The 17472-nt window shown below is 32.6% G+C and overlaps 2 protein-coding genes across 3 annotated transcripts; both read left to right on the top strand.

Moving 5' to 3' along the window:
* Positions 1-1344: 1344 nt before the first annotated feature.
* Positions 1345-5380, top strand: LOC112770814 (protein FLX-like 1). Of its 2 annotated transcripts, none has more exons than XM_025815223.3 (5): positions 1345-1667; positions 1816-2477; positions 2732-2886; positions 3110-3192; positions 4936-5380. In XM_025815223.3, the coding sequence occupies exons 2-5, from the start codon at positions 1840-1842 to the stop codon at positions 5026-5028; spliced, it is 969 nt and encodes a 322-aa protein (XP_025671008.1). In that variant the 5' UTR covers positions 1345-1667; positions 1816-1839; the 3' UTR covers positions 5029-5380. The 2 variants fall into 2 exon arrangements, with proteins under 2 accessions (XP_025671008.1, XP_025671007.1); XM_025815222.3 differs by having other exon boundaries at positions 1383-1667; positions 1816-2480.
* Positions 5381-8610: 3230 nt separating this feature from the next.
* LOC114925873 (uncharacterized) lies at positions 8611-9719 on the top strand. The gene is made up of 3 exons (XM_029295325.2): positions 8611-8745; positions 8840-9145; positions 9343-9719. The coding sequence occupies exons 1-3, from the start codon at positions 8740-8742 to the stop codon at positions 9397-9399; spliced, it is 369 nt and encodes a 122-aa protein (XP_029151158.1). The 5' UTR covers positions 8611-8739; the 3' UTR covers positions 9400-9719.
* Positions 9720-17472: the final 7753 nt, after the last annotated feature.

Below are 17472 nucleotides of genomic sequence, written 5' to 3'. Positions count from 1 at the left end.
CGCTATTGGTTGTCAAATTTATACGGATTGACGTTCCAATGGTATCCGTAATGCAACGCATGACTTCCTCATCATAGTACTATATGTTAAGACTAGAGATCCTAACCCACACCAATATTGAACCAAAGAAATTCTCAGAGGGTTGAAAAGAGGTGCTATATGGTTTAACAACGATATAAGGATCAACGATCATCCACGGACCTTCCAATAGCACCCGATCTCTATCCTCTAACAAATCAAACTTCAATTAAAAGTAACCAAAACCTACATATAAAACCTCATATCCTCTTTTTATTCTCTATAAATTTTAAGTTTGTGGGTGACGGTTGCGTAATTGAAACGTTTTCTGAAAATCGTGGTCACAACAGCATCTTGTAAGGTTCAATTTGGACTTCTTGTGCTTCAAACGTAAACCGGAACCCAAGAGATATCTGAATCATTTTGCCACATTGTTATGGTTGCCATCTTGTTCCCAACCAGGGGGCGGAGCTAGATGAAAGATTAGAGGGGGGCCAAAAATATTTATATAATAAAATAAGACTAAAATAAAATTTTAAGGGGAGGCTAAACTAAAATTTACATATAATTTACATGTAAAAAATTAAAATTAAGGGGCCATTGCCCCCCCCCTTTGCTACAATGTAGCTCCGCCCCTGTTTCCAACTAGATTCTCCAAAATCGTTAGAGTTCTAGCAATTGAGGATCCCACTACTTTGTCCTTTAAGGAGATCTTTAAGGATCTACCTTTACCAAACCTAGCACCTCCTGCGTCGTAGCCATTTCCTCTTTCATTGACACTTGAGACACCTATACCCACACTCTCCATTGTTTCCACCGCCGGCATCGCCAGAAATCTCACCGTGTTTTCCATTCTCAAAAGGTTCCCCATCCCTGCTCTCATCGTTCTTTCTACTCTCTCCCATATTTATGCTCATGTGTGTGAGTGTATAAAAAAAAATAATATTTGTTAGTCATGTAGTATTGCACATAAAAAGAATATGGGAAATAAATTGAGCAAAAATTACTTAGGACTGCACATGACGTGGTAATTATCCGTATCCGATCCGAATTTCACAGATGTTATTTGATCCGCACTATGGTAGGATCGGATTGTGGATTTGATAGTAATATCCGTGGATCCAATCTGTAAATCCGCATATCCACACGTCTCATATAAATAGTATAGTTTATAATATCTTGTTTTTAATTTTTTATGTTATACTTCAACTTAGAATAATTAAACTTAGATCTTGTGTTATTATTATTTTTTTGTTATTGAAAAAAATTTTATTAATAAAATTTTAAGAATAAATAGACTTAAACTAATAAAAAAATAAATTTTTTGAACATTTTTTTTGTTTCTTTGTAAAAACATCCAATCCGTGTAGAGCCTAAAATTACTCACAAAATTTTACGAGCTGTCCAGGGAAAAAGTTGCTCACTAGCAGAGCTGAAATTCTCACCGTCACGGAATAAGCTAGCACTGCTAGTATTGCAGGCACGGCAGAATCTGCTACTTTCTTTCTCCCCTTCCTCCGCTCACCATCATCAACCACTGCGATTTAGGGTTTCCATTGCACCTACAACCAGCAATGCCATCCGCAACTTTCCTTCGCCGCATTCACTAAAACCACGCCCTCTCTCTCCCTCCCTCTCTTTCTGCAAAGGTAACTCGTTCTTCCATTTACTTCGCTCATTCCCTTCTAAAATAAAATAAAAAAATTTCCTTCTTTTTCTATATTATTTTCTTATTCCTCTCGAAAATTGTGTTACTTTCCGATATAATTCTTTCTTTGTGATCTTTTGTTGTCTCAGTTTATTTTATTTCGGATCAAAACGATGTCGTCTGGGAGGAGCCGTGGCCAACAACAACACCTTCCAATGAAAGGCGCTTCACATCATCCGCCGCCGCACACAGCCTTGTCACCGCCAATCCATGACCCACTCTTTGGGGCCCGGGGCTTAGGCCCGGTACCCCCGCCACACCCGGCTCTCCTCGAAGAGTTGCGGGAATCGCAGATGGGCCTGGGCGTCCGGTCCATTCCACTCCACCCGGCTGCAATCATCGAGGAGCGTCTGGCTGCACAGCACCAGGATATTCAGGGTCTGCTGGGTGACAACCAGCGGCTGGCCGCCACTCACGTTGCCCTCAAGCAGGAGCTGGAGGCCGCGCAGCACGAGCTGCAACGGATGGCGCACTACAGGGAATCCCTGCGGGCCGACACTGATGCGAGGATGAGGGAATTGTACGACAAGTCGGTTCATCTGGAGGCCGACCTACGCGGCGCGGAGGCCATGAGGGTGGAGCTTCTTCAGGTTCATACTGATATTAAGGAGCTTACCGCTGTGAGGCAGGAACTCACTGGGCAGGTTCAGGCCATGACACAGGACCTGGCCAGGATGAATGCGGACTTGAAGCGAATGCCAGCTCTGAAGGCCGATGTGGAGGCTATGAAACAGGAATTACAATGTGCAAGGTGGTTAGCATTGTAGCATAGTAATTAGTTGTTTTTAAATCAAGTATCAGGTGTTGAGTATATTGCTCTAGGGTTGGTCTTTATTTTTACAAGTTTACATTCTCTCCGTTTGTTCACTAGTAGAAATGGTTGTAACTTGAAGCCAACTTGTAACTTGGGCTTATGATCATTCATATTTAAGCAAAGTTTCTCTGAATTATGATTATGATTTTTTAAATTATGATTGTTGTGTAATTTTGCATCTTGGTTTGTAGGGCTGCTATTGAATATGAGAAGAAAGGGTTTGCAGAAAACTATGAACATGGTCAAGTGATGGAGAAGAAATTAATCTCGATGGCTCGTGAGATGGAGAAGCTTCGTGCTGAGATCGCAAATGCAGAGAAAAGGCAGCGTGCAGCTGCTAATCCAGGTATATGCAAGCCTACGCATGTCTGTATTTGGTAATTATTTGGGTTGTTTTAATGAGCTGGGTAATTGGAGTTAGTGAAGTTATGAGGCTTTGCTGATAAATTGACCAAATGCTTGATTACTTCCATGTAATCTAAGTCTATCATTACTCTAATTCTGTTTCCTATCCGTTGCTTTTTATTTATTTATTTTTTATTTTTTAAATTTGTATTTGCATTTGGTAGGTCCAGGCTATAATGCAAATTATGGCAATGCTGAGGCTGGATATGCTGGAAATCCCTACCCTGCCATTTATGGCATGAATCCTGTAAGTTGTCATATTCCAAATGTATTCCAGCACAGTTTCCTCTTGAAGAAGTTAATGATTTTGCAACTTAGGGTAGGAAAATAATGCATAAATAATTTTTATTATGATATTTTAATGAACTAGTTTATGGATCGATGGTCTCGTCGATGATCTATTTGATTTCGATTAGTGACTCGTCTGCATCCATAGTTCTCGATGGCAGATGGTGTCTCATGGTAGAACAGCAAAAAACCACCATCAAGTTATCACAGATGGCGTTCCGGTAAATGGTAGAAATTGCAGATACATTAGATTAGAAAAATATGATTGTATACAAATTAACACTAAATTATATGAAACTATTTATTCATGATATAACAACAAATATTAAAAACTAAAACTATTAACAAGTTGGCATAAATAATAAAATAATATAAAGTAAGCAGCAGCAGAAGCCAATTGAGGGTTTAGAATAGAAAAAAAAAATTGAGGGGTAAGAATAGAAAGAAATGGGAATAAGAATGGAAAGCCAAAAATTTTATGGTTCAAAACAAGAAAAAAGAGTTCAAAATATAAGGATAAAAGGAAGCATATTCGAGAAGCAGATCTGCAAACAACAGAGAACTTCTGTCTTCCTTTGCAGAACGACAAAGAGGGAACAAAAAAGAGAAGGGCCGGCCAACTGGCAGTGGTGCACGGTGAGGATGCACTGGGATGGTGGCAGGAAGGCACACTTGACTGGGGAGGGAGGGAGGGAGAGCGGAGAGGGAAGACATTTTCTGGTTGAGTGGGATTGTGACTTAGTGTAGAGTGGGAAAGGAAAGAGGGAGAAGTTCAGCTTGGTAAGGTAAACTGTTAGGGTTTTTGAAAAGTAAAAAACAGCCCTCAAATGCAACAAAAAAGAGTACACTCAAACCTACCATTTCCGCCATTCTCATTGTGGACCGCCACAACGTTCTGGCCATTGCGACTGCCATTGTAGCTCCCATGATTTCCGTGATGTTGCGCCACCATAACGTCACTCATATGGTGGCGGGCCCAAAATTTTATACATCTGTTTCACACTCCTATTCACTTTTCTTACTTTTGTTCTGTGCCACTATACTCATCTTTTCTGCCTATCCTCATTTCTAGATATCTTACCCTAAACAGAGCTTTGTAGTCTGCCTTCTTCCCGGTTCAGCTAAGTTAGGCTGTCTTCTTTGTTTGTTTGGTCTAAGATTGTCATGCCCATCTTCGACACCTTTTCTTATTAACTTATTTTTTCTGTTATCTCTGGAGTTTCCATGAGAATTGAGCTTTTCCACCTTCTTTGATGACCACTAATGAAAGTTGTGGTAGTGTCATATTGGGGACCCTTGCTGTTTTCTTAAGTGAGTTTTTGTCTTAAACATCAAATATTGAAGTACTTATTTTATATCTGGACCTTTATTTTCTCTATAGGAATTCTTTCCACAAGCAATAAATGCTTGAATTTGTTGGTTTTGGGCTATTGTGGTGGCTCTTCATAACTTGCACCTATCCGGTCTCGGACAATGTCACGTACTCACATTTGATCTTTTTTCTTGTCAGTTTTAATTGATCAGTTGGTTGACTTGTTGAAATACTGTATGTATCACTTGCAAGCAACATAGCTCATTCATGTCCACTGGTATAATTTGTTGCATTTGGATGTTTTCTGTGCGGTATATGGTCATGTAGTTGACTTTTGCCACCTTTGGGTTAATCTGGATAATGTTTTAAGCTAATGGTGGCAAATTTCAGGTACAACCTGGTATGGAGAATTTTCCTCAGTATGGGTCTGGACCTGCTGCTTGGGTTGCATATGAGATGCAGCGTGCACAAGGACACAGATAGATTCTTCTATCCCATTGAGCAATCTTATATCTGGTATCTTGGGCTACAACTTTCTAGATGATTCGTTCAGGGTCTTAGTAAACACTAAACTGTCTGTTAAATGTATACTAAAGTCGTAGTTATGTTAAAATGCTCATATTAGGTTGATGATGAATGATGGTTGTGTCAAGTAATGGATACTTTGCTATTATAGTTTCTTCTTGAAATCTGTTGTTTACAATCTTTCTTTTTGTCTTTGGCTAAGTGTTTTTGTTATTACTATCTCCTGTGGGAAACAGGGGTGCTGCTTGTCAAAATTGTGCACCTTTCAGTTGGATTTCTTGTAAATAATTAAATATCATTTTCTTGGTAACCGTGACTGCTCCTGAGGAAAACAGTAAAAGGAAAATTTGTTCTTGTATCCCTTCACTTTTTTAGGCTTATAGGAAGTGCTATGAAATTGTTCAACATATACAATCTACGATGGAGCTGTTGCTTTTGAAGAAAAGCTGAAAATAGTTAGATTTTATGTTATTAGATACATGCCAGTGATGATCCGCATCCCCAAGTAAACAAGAAAAAAATATATGATGTTCTTATATCCTTCATTTGCTCATAGTAGGTTTTCTACGAAGTAATATGAAATTCTCAAAAAGTATGCAATATTGGTGCGATATTTACATAATCTTTGATAAAATACTATAATGGGTCATGTATTTGTCCCCATATAGAGGAAATAAGATGTGGTTGTAGTTATAAAATCCAAACCCCCTCCCCGGGCTCTCCCGACCGCACGTGCGGGAGGAGGTTTTTTGTTTTTTTTTTTGGGGGGGGGGGGTGTTAGGTAAAAGTATGAGATTATGTTGTATGATATATCTTGTGAAAAAAGCACTATGAATTTTTTATAAATATGCAGAAATATGACCATCAATCTAAAGAAGGGCAACAACGTTCACAGGGTTTTGAGAAACTTATAATAATTGTATATCATTAGTGTAAAGTGCTTTTGCTTGTATCTAAATAGCTTCACAAGGGACGTGCACGAAAAATATGTTTAATTGAAGAGTGGATGTGTTCTTGATAAGGTCATAGAGTTGGGCATCAATCTTAATCTACTTTGGACTGTCGATGTTATTAATTTCTGCAGTCCTTTTGGTGAGATGTTCTGGATTATCATAGCCACAACTTAATATTAGATGGCCAAGAATCATAATTACTTCCAACAAGTTTGTTAGTGGTAAGAGATACACTAACATAATCAGTGAAAGTAGAGTTTAGAGCCATTAGCACTAGCAGAAATAGCAGTAATCATGGAGACTAGAAAGAAACAGAGAAATAACAAGCAACACAAAGGACTAAACAAAGTAGGAAATGCTTCAGGGCAAAAAGGAAAAATTGCATAGAACTGCAGATGGAATTTTGTTGACTGAACTTCAAAAATGGACCAAAGTCAAGTTTCCACCTTCAAATGTTCTAAAGAGGCAAAATGTTTATCTCAAAAATGCAAACCTATGTAAAGTTGTGTGTTTTATCTCCAGCGCATTAATAAGCATGCTCAACAAGCTAAATTGTTTGAAAAAGCTTCACTTTCCTCTACTATGCTATGCACCGAGATTACCAAAAATGAGAATAATTTTCTACGCGAAAAACAAACCTTTTCAGGGTCTTGGAAATTTTTAGAATTCAATTTCTGAGTTTGAAACAAAAATAAATAAATTAGTTTAGATAGATTCAATTCAATTTTATTATTTCCTCTCAATTAATTCTAATCCAAATAGGTTCGATTTGAAATTTTATGATATTTATATAAAATTTTAAAGTTAAAAAAAATAAAAGATTTATTTATTATGTCTATGTTTATTATGAATTTTTTTATTTTAAAATTATTTTATTTTAAAATATTATATATAATTTTAAAGAATTTGAAAAAAGAAATTATTTTTCGTTATAAATATGTTTATTATAATTTTTTTAATTTTTAAAAGCTATTTTACCAACACAATTGTGGTGCTTGTGTTTATTAAAGGTCATTTTTAATTTGATTTTATCAAATACAAGTGCTGTAGCTTTTAAAAAGCTGTATTTTAAAAGACAGCTTTTATAAGCTACTTTCGAAAACTAAAAGTTTTATCAAACCAAATCTAAATTATGTTATAGTAATATATTTGACTTCCATGTACTTAGCATAATAATTTCTCTTTGTGAACATACTAGCAAACTTGCCTTGGACATAAGTGCTTCAAATATACCGAGATGAAAATATGTGTATTAAAAAATATGCAAAAGAAAGCAAAAACACAAATCTATACCACCCACAAAATTCAAATAGCATATAGTTGACTCAAAAATAAGCAAAATACACTAAAAATTAGGCGATTAGACCAGTCACAAACAATCAAAAGCACTAACACAAGAGATACCATCCATATAGCTACATAAATCGAGGCTTGTTCCTCCTTCATGTAGCTTTTTTCATTTAAAATAAGCAAGTAACAAACATCAACTCCAGCTCTAATAGCAGTCAAAGAGAAAAAATCAATAGTATTATGTGAAAACAATAAATCATCCAGTTAAAACAGAACATAAATGGTGCGTTGTATTGTTTAGTTTATTATGTATGCTTATTCTTATTTTTTATTGTTATTTTATTTTTAAAATAATTTTAAATTTGAAAAATAGGTTCATATTTTTTACATAACTGATAGTTTGCTCTGTTTCAGTGTATTATATAGGATAACATATAATAGATATTTACTTCATTCTTAATTTTTTATTTGTTATTCTTATTTTGGTGGTGGTTAGTATGATTGAACAGGAAATTAATGGTATTCAACCATTGTTCATTGCGAAAGAAGGAAAAATTATTTTCTTAGAAGAAGATTTCATGTGTTTAATTAGGAAATGTACTGTTGAGGAGCTTCAAGATAATAATGAGGTGTATTTAGTTCTAACATAGCAGAACATTTTTTGAAAGAAGATATACTATTTTGTTTTTTTTTATGATACTAATTGAATTTTATGTTTGCGAAAACTTTAGAAAGGGCTATTTATGATATTTGAGGTGGAGATAGCTATTGTTGATGAAGGATCTTGATGGTATTCAATTTGTGTATGTGGCTGTTCATCCTTAAGTCGGTGCTTACTACTGTGACATTTGTAATCATCATGTAATCAATCAAATTCCAAAGTTTATTTTTATTATTTTCTTTCCAAAGATTTTATTTCTATTTTTGTATGAAGTTCTTTTGTAAAAAACACTATTGTATTTCTTTTCTTTTTATTATTGTTTATTGTTTATTCAACCTTAAGTCGGTGTCTGCTTTTGTATGAAGTCATCAATTCCTCATCTTTTTAACCAATATTTTATTAATGTATTTTATTTGCTAGTTTGTCAGATATAGAATTAAAATAACAGTTGAGGATGGGAATAGAGATGGTATCTTAGTCTTGGTTGCCGAGGTTTATAAAGGTGCAAATGTATGTTGTAGTTATATGTGTTTTTTGTGTTGTTATTTCATTTTAGTTTATTCTTGTATGTGTAAAAAATTGTTCTGTGTATTTATTATTTCAAATTTAATCAAGTGTTTCATTTTGTTGCAATAGGTTGTAGGTGGAGATAGTTATCTTGTTCTTCTTCAAAAGTTGATTAGAAAGAAGTTCTTGCTAAAGGTAGATACTAAAAATATTGGTGCAGGCAAATATTTGGGACTTTTCTTGTGAAAACGGTCTGCGATGAAGGTTTGATTTTATTACGAGTCAAATTTTTTGATTGTTTGTAATATGTTTTTATTATATTATAGTTGGTTTATAATTTGGTTGGTCTGTTGTGCAGGATAAATCTTTGGAAAAATCTAAGTTCATTAGATTTGAACGTTTCCCTTTTAAGAAGGAATCATCAAATTTTTTGGAAAAATGTATTTTTCGAAAGGGGGAATGTTCAAATGTGAGAAAGAAGCCTCCAATATTAATAGACTTCTTTGCTGAAAAAGATTCTCAAGTAGCTAGACAAGAGGATACGCATGCTGATGTTGATGTGTTGAAAAGAAAAATGAATGGAACGGATGTGACTGATAGATTTGACGAGGAGTTTCATGCTGAAATTGAAATGTTACTATATTCACCTATTAAAGAAACCACGGTAATGTTTTGTTATGATTGAAATTGATATAAGTTGTTATGATGGTAGTTTTATTCTATATGTTTGATTTATTACAAAGATGGAATAAGATTAATTAATTTATGTGTAGTTTTTATGTTTTCAATGTATAATTGCATATTATGTAAATATATAAATATCTAAATATAAATAAAACCTTTTCTGTTTTTGTTTTATAGGAAGTACTATTCAGTGTTCTTGATGGGTCCCAGAGTCGTCAAGAAAGAAGTTACTGAGAATATTTGTAAAGGTTTGAAGATTAAAATAAACTTGAATGGAGACTTAAAAAAGTTGGCTGAGGATGGGATTGGTCCCAACTCAAAGATTCTCAAGATTGTTGATATGTGAAGTAGTTGTCTTCTGAGCTGCTGATATTATGGTAGTTTATTTTATAAGATGTAATATATGTGTAAGGTAGTTAGAGGCATTAAAATCTACAATAGAATCTTCATGCAGACATGCTAAGTTGATGTTACAAAGATTTCTACTTTTTAAGATGTGTAAAAAAATTGCATCGTATAGTGAAGTTATGCTTTTTTCTGTGATATTTGACACATAAGTTCTCAGTTGCCTATTATTAAACTTGAATTGAATGTTGGGCTATGTTAGGTTATCTTTTTTTTGTAAGTAGTTTTCTTTTTTAATGGCTATTATGCTAGTGAGTAGATATAGTGTCACGTGCATGAGGCATTTGACTTAGATTGTAGATTTTATGTTAGCCTCCAAAGTTATGTAAGATATATTGATCTATATGTGTATGTAAGTATGTGAATGATGAATAAAATGCAGCAGCTACGTCTTTTATTATATTATAGTTTATAGTTTAAAATCACGGTTTCAAATTTAATTTTTCTTCATTTTGACATTATTTGTTTCTCTGTTGCTTTTTTTCTTATTTCTTTATTTTTGTTTATGTATGTTATCTCTTTTTATGACAATATTGGTAAAAAGAATAAAAGAAAATGAATAAAGTCATCTTATTACGAATGATTGAAATAGTGATGTTATTTATGGTAAGTGAATTGACAGGATCGTAGCTATTATACTATGCTTATATTGATGCCTAATAGCTATTTGTTGTGTAGGTCAATTGTTACTGAAAAATATAGGTGATTTGTTATTTCAAACTTTTGAGTTTTGATTAGATATGTTGAACTATATATATATATATATATATATATATATATATATATATATATATATATATATAAAAGATATTCTCATTTTTGAATTGGTTCTTTGTTGAGGAGTTCATCATTTGCTTTATGACCAAATGATTGCAGTCGAAGCTGAGAAGAAAATACTCTTTGTTTTATCACTTAAGTTCATTATTTATTTTTCTTATGATACAAGTATTATTGAGATGTCTTAGTTATGTTAAGCTGTAAGTTTATATAGAAAAGAGTATTTACAAAGAAAACGAAGACATGTTATCAAATTAGATATGCTTAGTAAGATTTATTTATGTCCATGTTATTTATTTTTTATTAATATTTATGTTTTATATAAATTTGATGGATGAATTAATGGAAATAGTATTACTTAAAATTATTATCCTTTTATCATTTTGTCTAATTTTGTATAAATTATTCTTGAGTTATTGACAAATAATTTATAATTTATTTACCCTTATTTGATGTTATTTATATTTTATTTTGCAAAAAAAAAATATCAATTTTCTCTCTTCTATTTATGTTAATGGTGTAAATGTTTTAGGATGTCTCTCTCACCCGTATTTTATTATGCTTGGTTTTGTCTTATGTGTTAGTAGGAGAATTAAATATAACAAAACATGCTGATGGTTTAACAAATAATGGTATACTATCAAGTATTATTATATTATTATGAGTTAATATATTTGTTGTTTAGCAAATCATTTATATCATTTGATAATGTTAATAATAGTAACATATTAGAAAAAATAAAATTATTTCATATTAAAGTTTATATTGCAAGAAAAAATGTTTGTCTTTTATACTCTTTTTAATTTCGATCTCAATATTTTTCATATTTGTAGATATTAATAAGGTTTGAGTAATCTTTTTTATTATATGAATTAGATATTAGATTTATATCATTATAATTTATATTGGTTTGGTTGCTTTAAGATACCTTTTTTTACTCTTTTTTTTTTCTTTTATTTTTAGCTAGTATTGTTAGTAAATGTTAGTATTTTTTGTATTTGAGTATTATATTGGTAATTGGTTATTATAATATAGTAACAATTTTCTTATTTATGACAAAAAAATGAGATGAATTAGAAATACATGATCCTTTTATAAATGATTCCAACAGTTTTGGGTCTCCTATTGATCATCCACTTTTCATTCAAAGTGAAGTATAAGGTGTTCTTTTTAATTGTAATGATTTATGAGTGATAGTGATTTTGTTTTTTATGTAAATACCTCATTTGATATTTTGTTATCATTATTATATAAATAAATCTAAATAAGATAATCAGATGTTACTGTTTCATTTTATTTACTTTTTGGTTATAATTTTTTTTCCTAGTATATAATTATCATAGTTATAAAAATCGAACCGGACCAACTAGTTCGATCGGATTAATCAGAAATCGGTTATCTGGCCAGTCCGGTTAAAAATCGTTTAGCGAAAATTCGGTCTAAATGTCAGCCAAACCAACAGCTAATCGGTGAACCGCTAGAACTGGCCTATTTTTTAAGGATTATTGGTTCGGTGGTAAACCGCTCTAAAATGGCACTGTTTTGATTTACACCCATCCTCTCTCTCTCTCTCTCTCTCTCTCTCTCTCTCTCTCTCTCTCTCTCTCTCTCTCTCTCTCTCTCTCTCTCTCTCTCTCTCTCTCTCTCTCTCTCTCTCTCTCTCTCTCTCTCTCTCTCTGAACTCAAACCCAACCTTAATAGCAACCACTTTCTCCATCCCTAAACTCCTTTCCTCCGCTAAAGGGTGTCGTTGCTGCCGTCCTCTTCTGCTCCAACCTTTGTTCTCTTTCTGTTTTCCAATCGTAGCTTCCTCCTCTGCTCCTTCTGGTGACATTTCTCTCTTATCTAGTCAATGCCATCCTCTATTGCTCTTCCATTGCCCTCTTGAAGCTCCATTTCTCCCTTTGTCATGTAGCCTCCAGTCTCGCCTCTAGTTGTGCTGCCTCCAGCCACGATTTGTCCCTGCTTCTAGCCCTTATTTCTCCCTCCAGCCTTGGTCACCTCTGTTAGGTACATGGCTCTCTCTTTATTTTTTTGATTTTGAGTTTTGAAAACACATTTTATTGATGATTGCTCAACTGTTGTGTTGTGAAACTGTGGAAGGTTGTTCTTGCTTCTTTATTTTTTTCTTTAATTTTATTTAGTTCATTTTTGTCATGATCTTGGTTTCTTACTGTGCGGTGGAATTGCTTTTTCTTGTTCAAATTGGAGACTACAATGATTTTTCATCCTGTTCAATTTGTTGAGTTAATAATACTATTTTTGTTAATTTTTACATTTTTTGAGTTGCTGATTTTCTGAAATAATGGTTGAATTAGATGACTCTATTGAATATTTTCTACTTCCCAAAGGTGTGCACGCTGCTCATTGAAGTGTTATATATTTTTGCCGAATATTTTCATGTACTATTAGAACTTATATTTTCTTTCTAGTTGTCTCATGGCAAATGTAGAAGCTTCGGCTAGTTTTACCAATTGAGTTCAAATTCTTGTAATCAACTCGTATTCTTAGTTGATCATAGTAAATTTTTTCTCCTGTTTTTTGGTATGTGGATGTAGGATTGTAGTTCATTTTAGGTTGCACAATTTTATCATTACTTTTTATGAAGAAATATGGTGGTTACAAATAACGATATGTTATTTTGATAAGTTACAAAAGCTTCTACACTATGTTTGTCTTCTTTAGATTTTATTACCCGATAAAATTTTTTGTGTTTGCATTTGATGCTAAGATAAATGTAATTGATTCTGATGAAGTCTATTTTGCTTAATTTTGCTCAACTTTTGTTATAGCAACATGCCCAAACAATAAGTCAACAATTAACTCAAAAAATAAATAAGTTAAGGTTAAGTCAGATAATTAACAACAATCAACTAATTAACTCAAATAATAATTAACTTAGAAAATTAACAACAATAAATAATAAGTTAATATTTAACTCAGAAAATAAATAAGTTAAGACTAACTCAGATAATTAACAATAATCAACTAATTAACTCAAAAAATAATTTACTCAGATAATAATAAACTTAGAAAATTAACAACAATAAACAATATGTCCATAATTAACTCAGAAAATAAACAAGTTAAGATTAACTCAGACAATTAACAACAATCAACTATTTAACTCAGAAAATAATTAACTCAAAATAAACTTAGAAAATTAACAACAATAAACAATAAGTCAATAATTAACTTGGAAAATAAACAAGTTAAGATTAACTCAGACAATTAACAACAATAACTCAGACAATTAATAACAATCAACTGATTAACTCAAAAAATAATTAACTTAAATAATAATAAACTTAGAAAACTAACAACAATAAACAAATTAAAAAAAAAACCCTAAATCAAAACAAACTTAAAAAAACCTAAATCTAAACTAATACATGAACTAAATATGAAAAATAGTTAAATCTCTAATACAAACATCCTAATTGCAAATTTTCTAATACATAACAAATTAAAATTAGATAAATTAGGTTTAGGGTTAGCGAATGGCTGTAATGACCCAACCTCTAGTACGTCATGATCATGCTAAAAGTAGGGCGTCAATGACCTGCTTTTCTTTATTATCTATTTAATGTTTAGCTTTACGATGTTAACTTGTTACCCGTTATAAGAGAAGCCAATTTTTTTTATCAAAGTACAAAATATGTATCCAAACAATATACTCACATAACTATTAATAATACATTATAGATATTAAATAAATTCAGATACAATACCTGCCCCTCTATAAAAGAACAAAAACCTCAAATAACAAAGGCGAGGAAAAAATAAATTCTACGAAAACAACTTGAATCGTAAACAAACACTTATTGTAACACCTTGATTTTTCATAACTAAACGACGTTTTGATGTTTCAGTAGTTAGTTTTTTTTTTTTGATGAGTCATTTCCGAACCTTGCAAATAAAATAAATGATAATATAATTTTATTATTATGTTTTATTTATTTTATGTGCTATAACCATAATAGAGTTTAAATAATAATATAATTATTATTATCGAGTTCGATATTCGCCGATATAAGTAAATATCAGTACTCCTTGATGAACTTAGAATTGCTAATGCTTCGTCATATATTTTTATTTATTTTAATCATTATGTTGCAAATGTCATTTATATTAGTAACTTATATATAGTAATTTCCATGTATTATTACTTGTGTTTTAATACATTTATATTGGTAATTATCTGTTTAAGATATTTATAATTTGAACCGCCCCAAATCATGACACCTAAACCTCCTTGTGTCACCTTTCCCCTAAACCATCATCATTAGCACCTAATTAGCCATGCATATGTTCATTTTCAATAAAAAAGAAAAGAGAATAGAGAGAGAGAAAGGAAGAAACCGTGAAACCCCCGAATCTTTGGCGTTCAATTTCTTGAAATCTGTAACTCCAATAAAAATTCTGTACATGTTCGTATCTTCCTCCTCTTCACGTTGAAGCCATTTTTGTTCGAAAGAAGTTGACAGTGAACTTGTTGTCCCTCCATGCATGTTCGGCCAAGTGAGCCCAGAGGTGGAGTAGCAAATCTTTAATGTTTTCTTCTCAAATTTCTCGGTCAAAAAGTTTCTCTGGTACTTCGGTTGTGAGGACAGCTGTAACACGCTTACTATTAGAATATCATGCTTCCAGCTACGCCACTCTGATGGCAAGAAGTGTTACGGCGACTTCATATATTTAATAATAAAATATGAGCCTTTGACTCGAAATCATTTTGTTGTTTTCTTAAAAAAATAGAAATATTTTTTTGTTGAAATCAAACAAGCAAATACATATATATACAAAACTTCTTACTCAAGCAACTTACAAATATTATATACATACATGTCATTACAGTACGACTCGTATCCTCTTACAAGAATATAATAATGAAGGCGAGAAAAATCTATAACATATGTATACAAATAGAAATAGCATATCTAAGAACTTAACAAAACTCTGCAAGCTTCGTCATCCATCTTGAAAAGGGAAAGTCTGTAGGGGGTGAGAAAGTCATCCTCGCAGGTTCTCAGTAGAGGATTTTTAAGAATTGTCATAAAAAGATATTTTAAATAAAACTATTTTTAATTTCACTGATCGTCAGTTTATTATCCAAATTTAAAATTCATATTTTTATTATAAATAATTTCATGCAAAATAACATTCTATACATTTCACCGCTTACTAAGAAACCATTTTAACTAAAACTTACCACTGATCCAACCAACCACGGTCTCTGGTTCAAATCAAATCAACTCGGCCTCCAATTCCCAAATTAAATTGTCTCTAGGTTGCACATCCCAAGAGGAACACAAATGAAGGAGAGTGCATTTCCATCTTCTCCTGGATGAATTACAAAGGAGAGTGCCTTTTCACATTGAAGGAGTGTGCCTTTTCACCTTACAACGAGAGAAAGATGTGGGGAAAAATAATACAAAGGAGAATGCCTTTCCACCTTTCCCACATCCATACCACGACAAGAGAGGGAATTTTTCATCCTCAATTTGCCAAATTCTTAAGCGAGACAAAACCACTGTCCTCACAACATCCATCATAATCTCATTCCATTCACATTCACCATCAAACATAATCGAATCGGAATTAAAACCAAGTCATGTAAACCAAAACCAAATCATTTAAACCAAAACCAATTTCATTTTCATTATTATTTAAAACATTGCCAAGAGGCTCGGAAATCATTCCATTTCTCGAAATCAAATTCAAATACTTCATCTTCTCTAAAACGTCTCAAAACGTTTCATCAAAGACTCAAAAACTCCTCCATTCTTAAATACACATTTACATCACTTTATTTGTTTCATTAAAAAATACTCAAAATATCATTCTTGAATTTATATGAATTCAATAAAATCATTTCCAATCAATCGAATACCCAAAACATAATTCTTCCATCAAAAAACAAAAAAAAAACCTGTAATTACTTATAAAAATTTTGGCAGCATCTCTTCTAAAACTAGGACTTTTGCCACCCTTTAAGGGTCCCAATCAAACCATTTTCAAATCTCAAATTCTTTTTCAAAATCAAATAAAATTCAAACTTCTAAATATCAACTCATTGTCAATTCTCAAAATCATTTCTAATAAATCAACAAAACCAATTCTAATATCAAAACATTTACAAATCTCAAATTATTTTAGCAACCACCAATTTAACAAAATAAATTAATAAATCAGAATTCTCAGTGAGTCTAACGCAATCAAGAAACCGATATAACCATCAACCGAACACTTCAACAATAACCAACCAGGCAAGCAATTACATTTTTCACATTAATATCAACTTGTAAAAATTCTTGAAAATAAAATGACTTTAAGAAATCGCTCCTACCTTGAATAGTCGAATCCAAAAGCTATAAAATATGCAAAACACCTTTATACTGGCCCGCAGCAACAACAGCCGCAACCACTGCCCCCACAGCAACAGTAATAACTTAAATCGCAACAAGCAATAACCAGAACTCGACCTTAGATTACCAACATCTCAAATTTTCTAACGGATTATAACAGACACTGATTTCAAAAGTTCTAGAATGAAAATGCTTACCAAAAAGAAAACAGGGGCTCCAACAGTGGTTTTTCGGCGGCCAGAGGCGCGACAACAACTACGACAGTGGCTCAGTGCAAGCTTGATGACAGAGCATCTTATACCCTTTTTCATTGCATTTTTAGGGTGTTTTTACTAGTATTTTATTTTAGTTTAAATATGTTTTAGTGCAAAATTCACCTTTTAGATAGTACTTTGAGTTTGTGTTTTTCTTATGATTTCAGGTGATTTTTGGGTGAAATTGGCAACTTTTGGCAAAGTCTGATTCAGAGGCAAAGAAAGGATAGCAGATGCTGTCAAATCCTGACCTCCGTGCATTTCAACGAGCATATCGTGAGCTACAGAGGTCCAATTGATGCGCTCTCAACGGCGTTGAAAAGATAACTTCCAGGAATTTTCAGTAATATATAACGGTTTATACTTTTCTTTGGAAATGACTGCCCAAAACGGGCGTTGAACACCCAACTTACCCCCTTTCTAGCGTTCAACACCCAAGAAGGACCAAGGCCAGCGTTGAACACCCAAAACCGGTGTTCAACACCACTATGGGAGCGCAAGGCAGC

Source organism: Arachis hypogaea, chromosome 18, assembly GCF_003086295.3.
Source record: "Arachis hypogaea cultivar Tifrunner chromosome 18, arahy.Tifrunner.gnm2.J5K5, whole genome shotgun sequence".
Lineage (NCBI taxonomy): Eukaryota > Viridiplantae > Streptophyta > Magnoliopsida > Fabales > Fabaceae > Arachis > Arachis hypogaea.
This window is presented reverse-complemented; position numbering and strand designations above follow the sequence as displayed.

Excerpts from the sequence above, each read along its gene's own strand:
- LOC112770814 (XM_025815222.3), top strand. The coding sequence starts at position 1,840 with ATGTCGTCTGGGAGGAGCCGTGGCCAACAACAACACCTTCCAATGAAA. Across the intron at positions 2,481-2,731 it reads GAATTACAATGTGCAAGGTG|GGCTGCTATTGAATATGAGA; the intron begins GTTAGCATTGTA and ends CTTGGTTTGTAG. Across the intron at positions 3,193-4,935 it reads CCATTTATGGCATGAATCCT|GTACAACCTGGTATGGAGAA; the intron begins GTAAGTTGTCAT and ends GGCAAATTTCAG.
- LOC114925873 (XM_029295325.2), top strand. Across the intron at positions 9,146-9,342 it reads CACCTATTAAAGAAACCACG|GAAGTACTATTCAGTGTTCT; the intron begins GTAATGTTTTGT and ends TTTGTTTTATAG.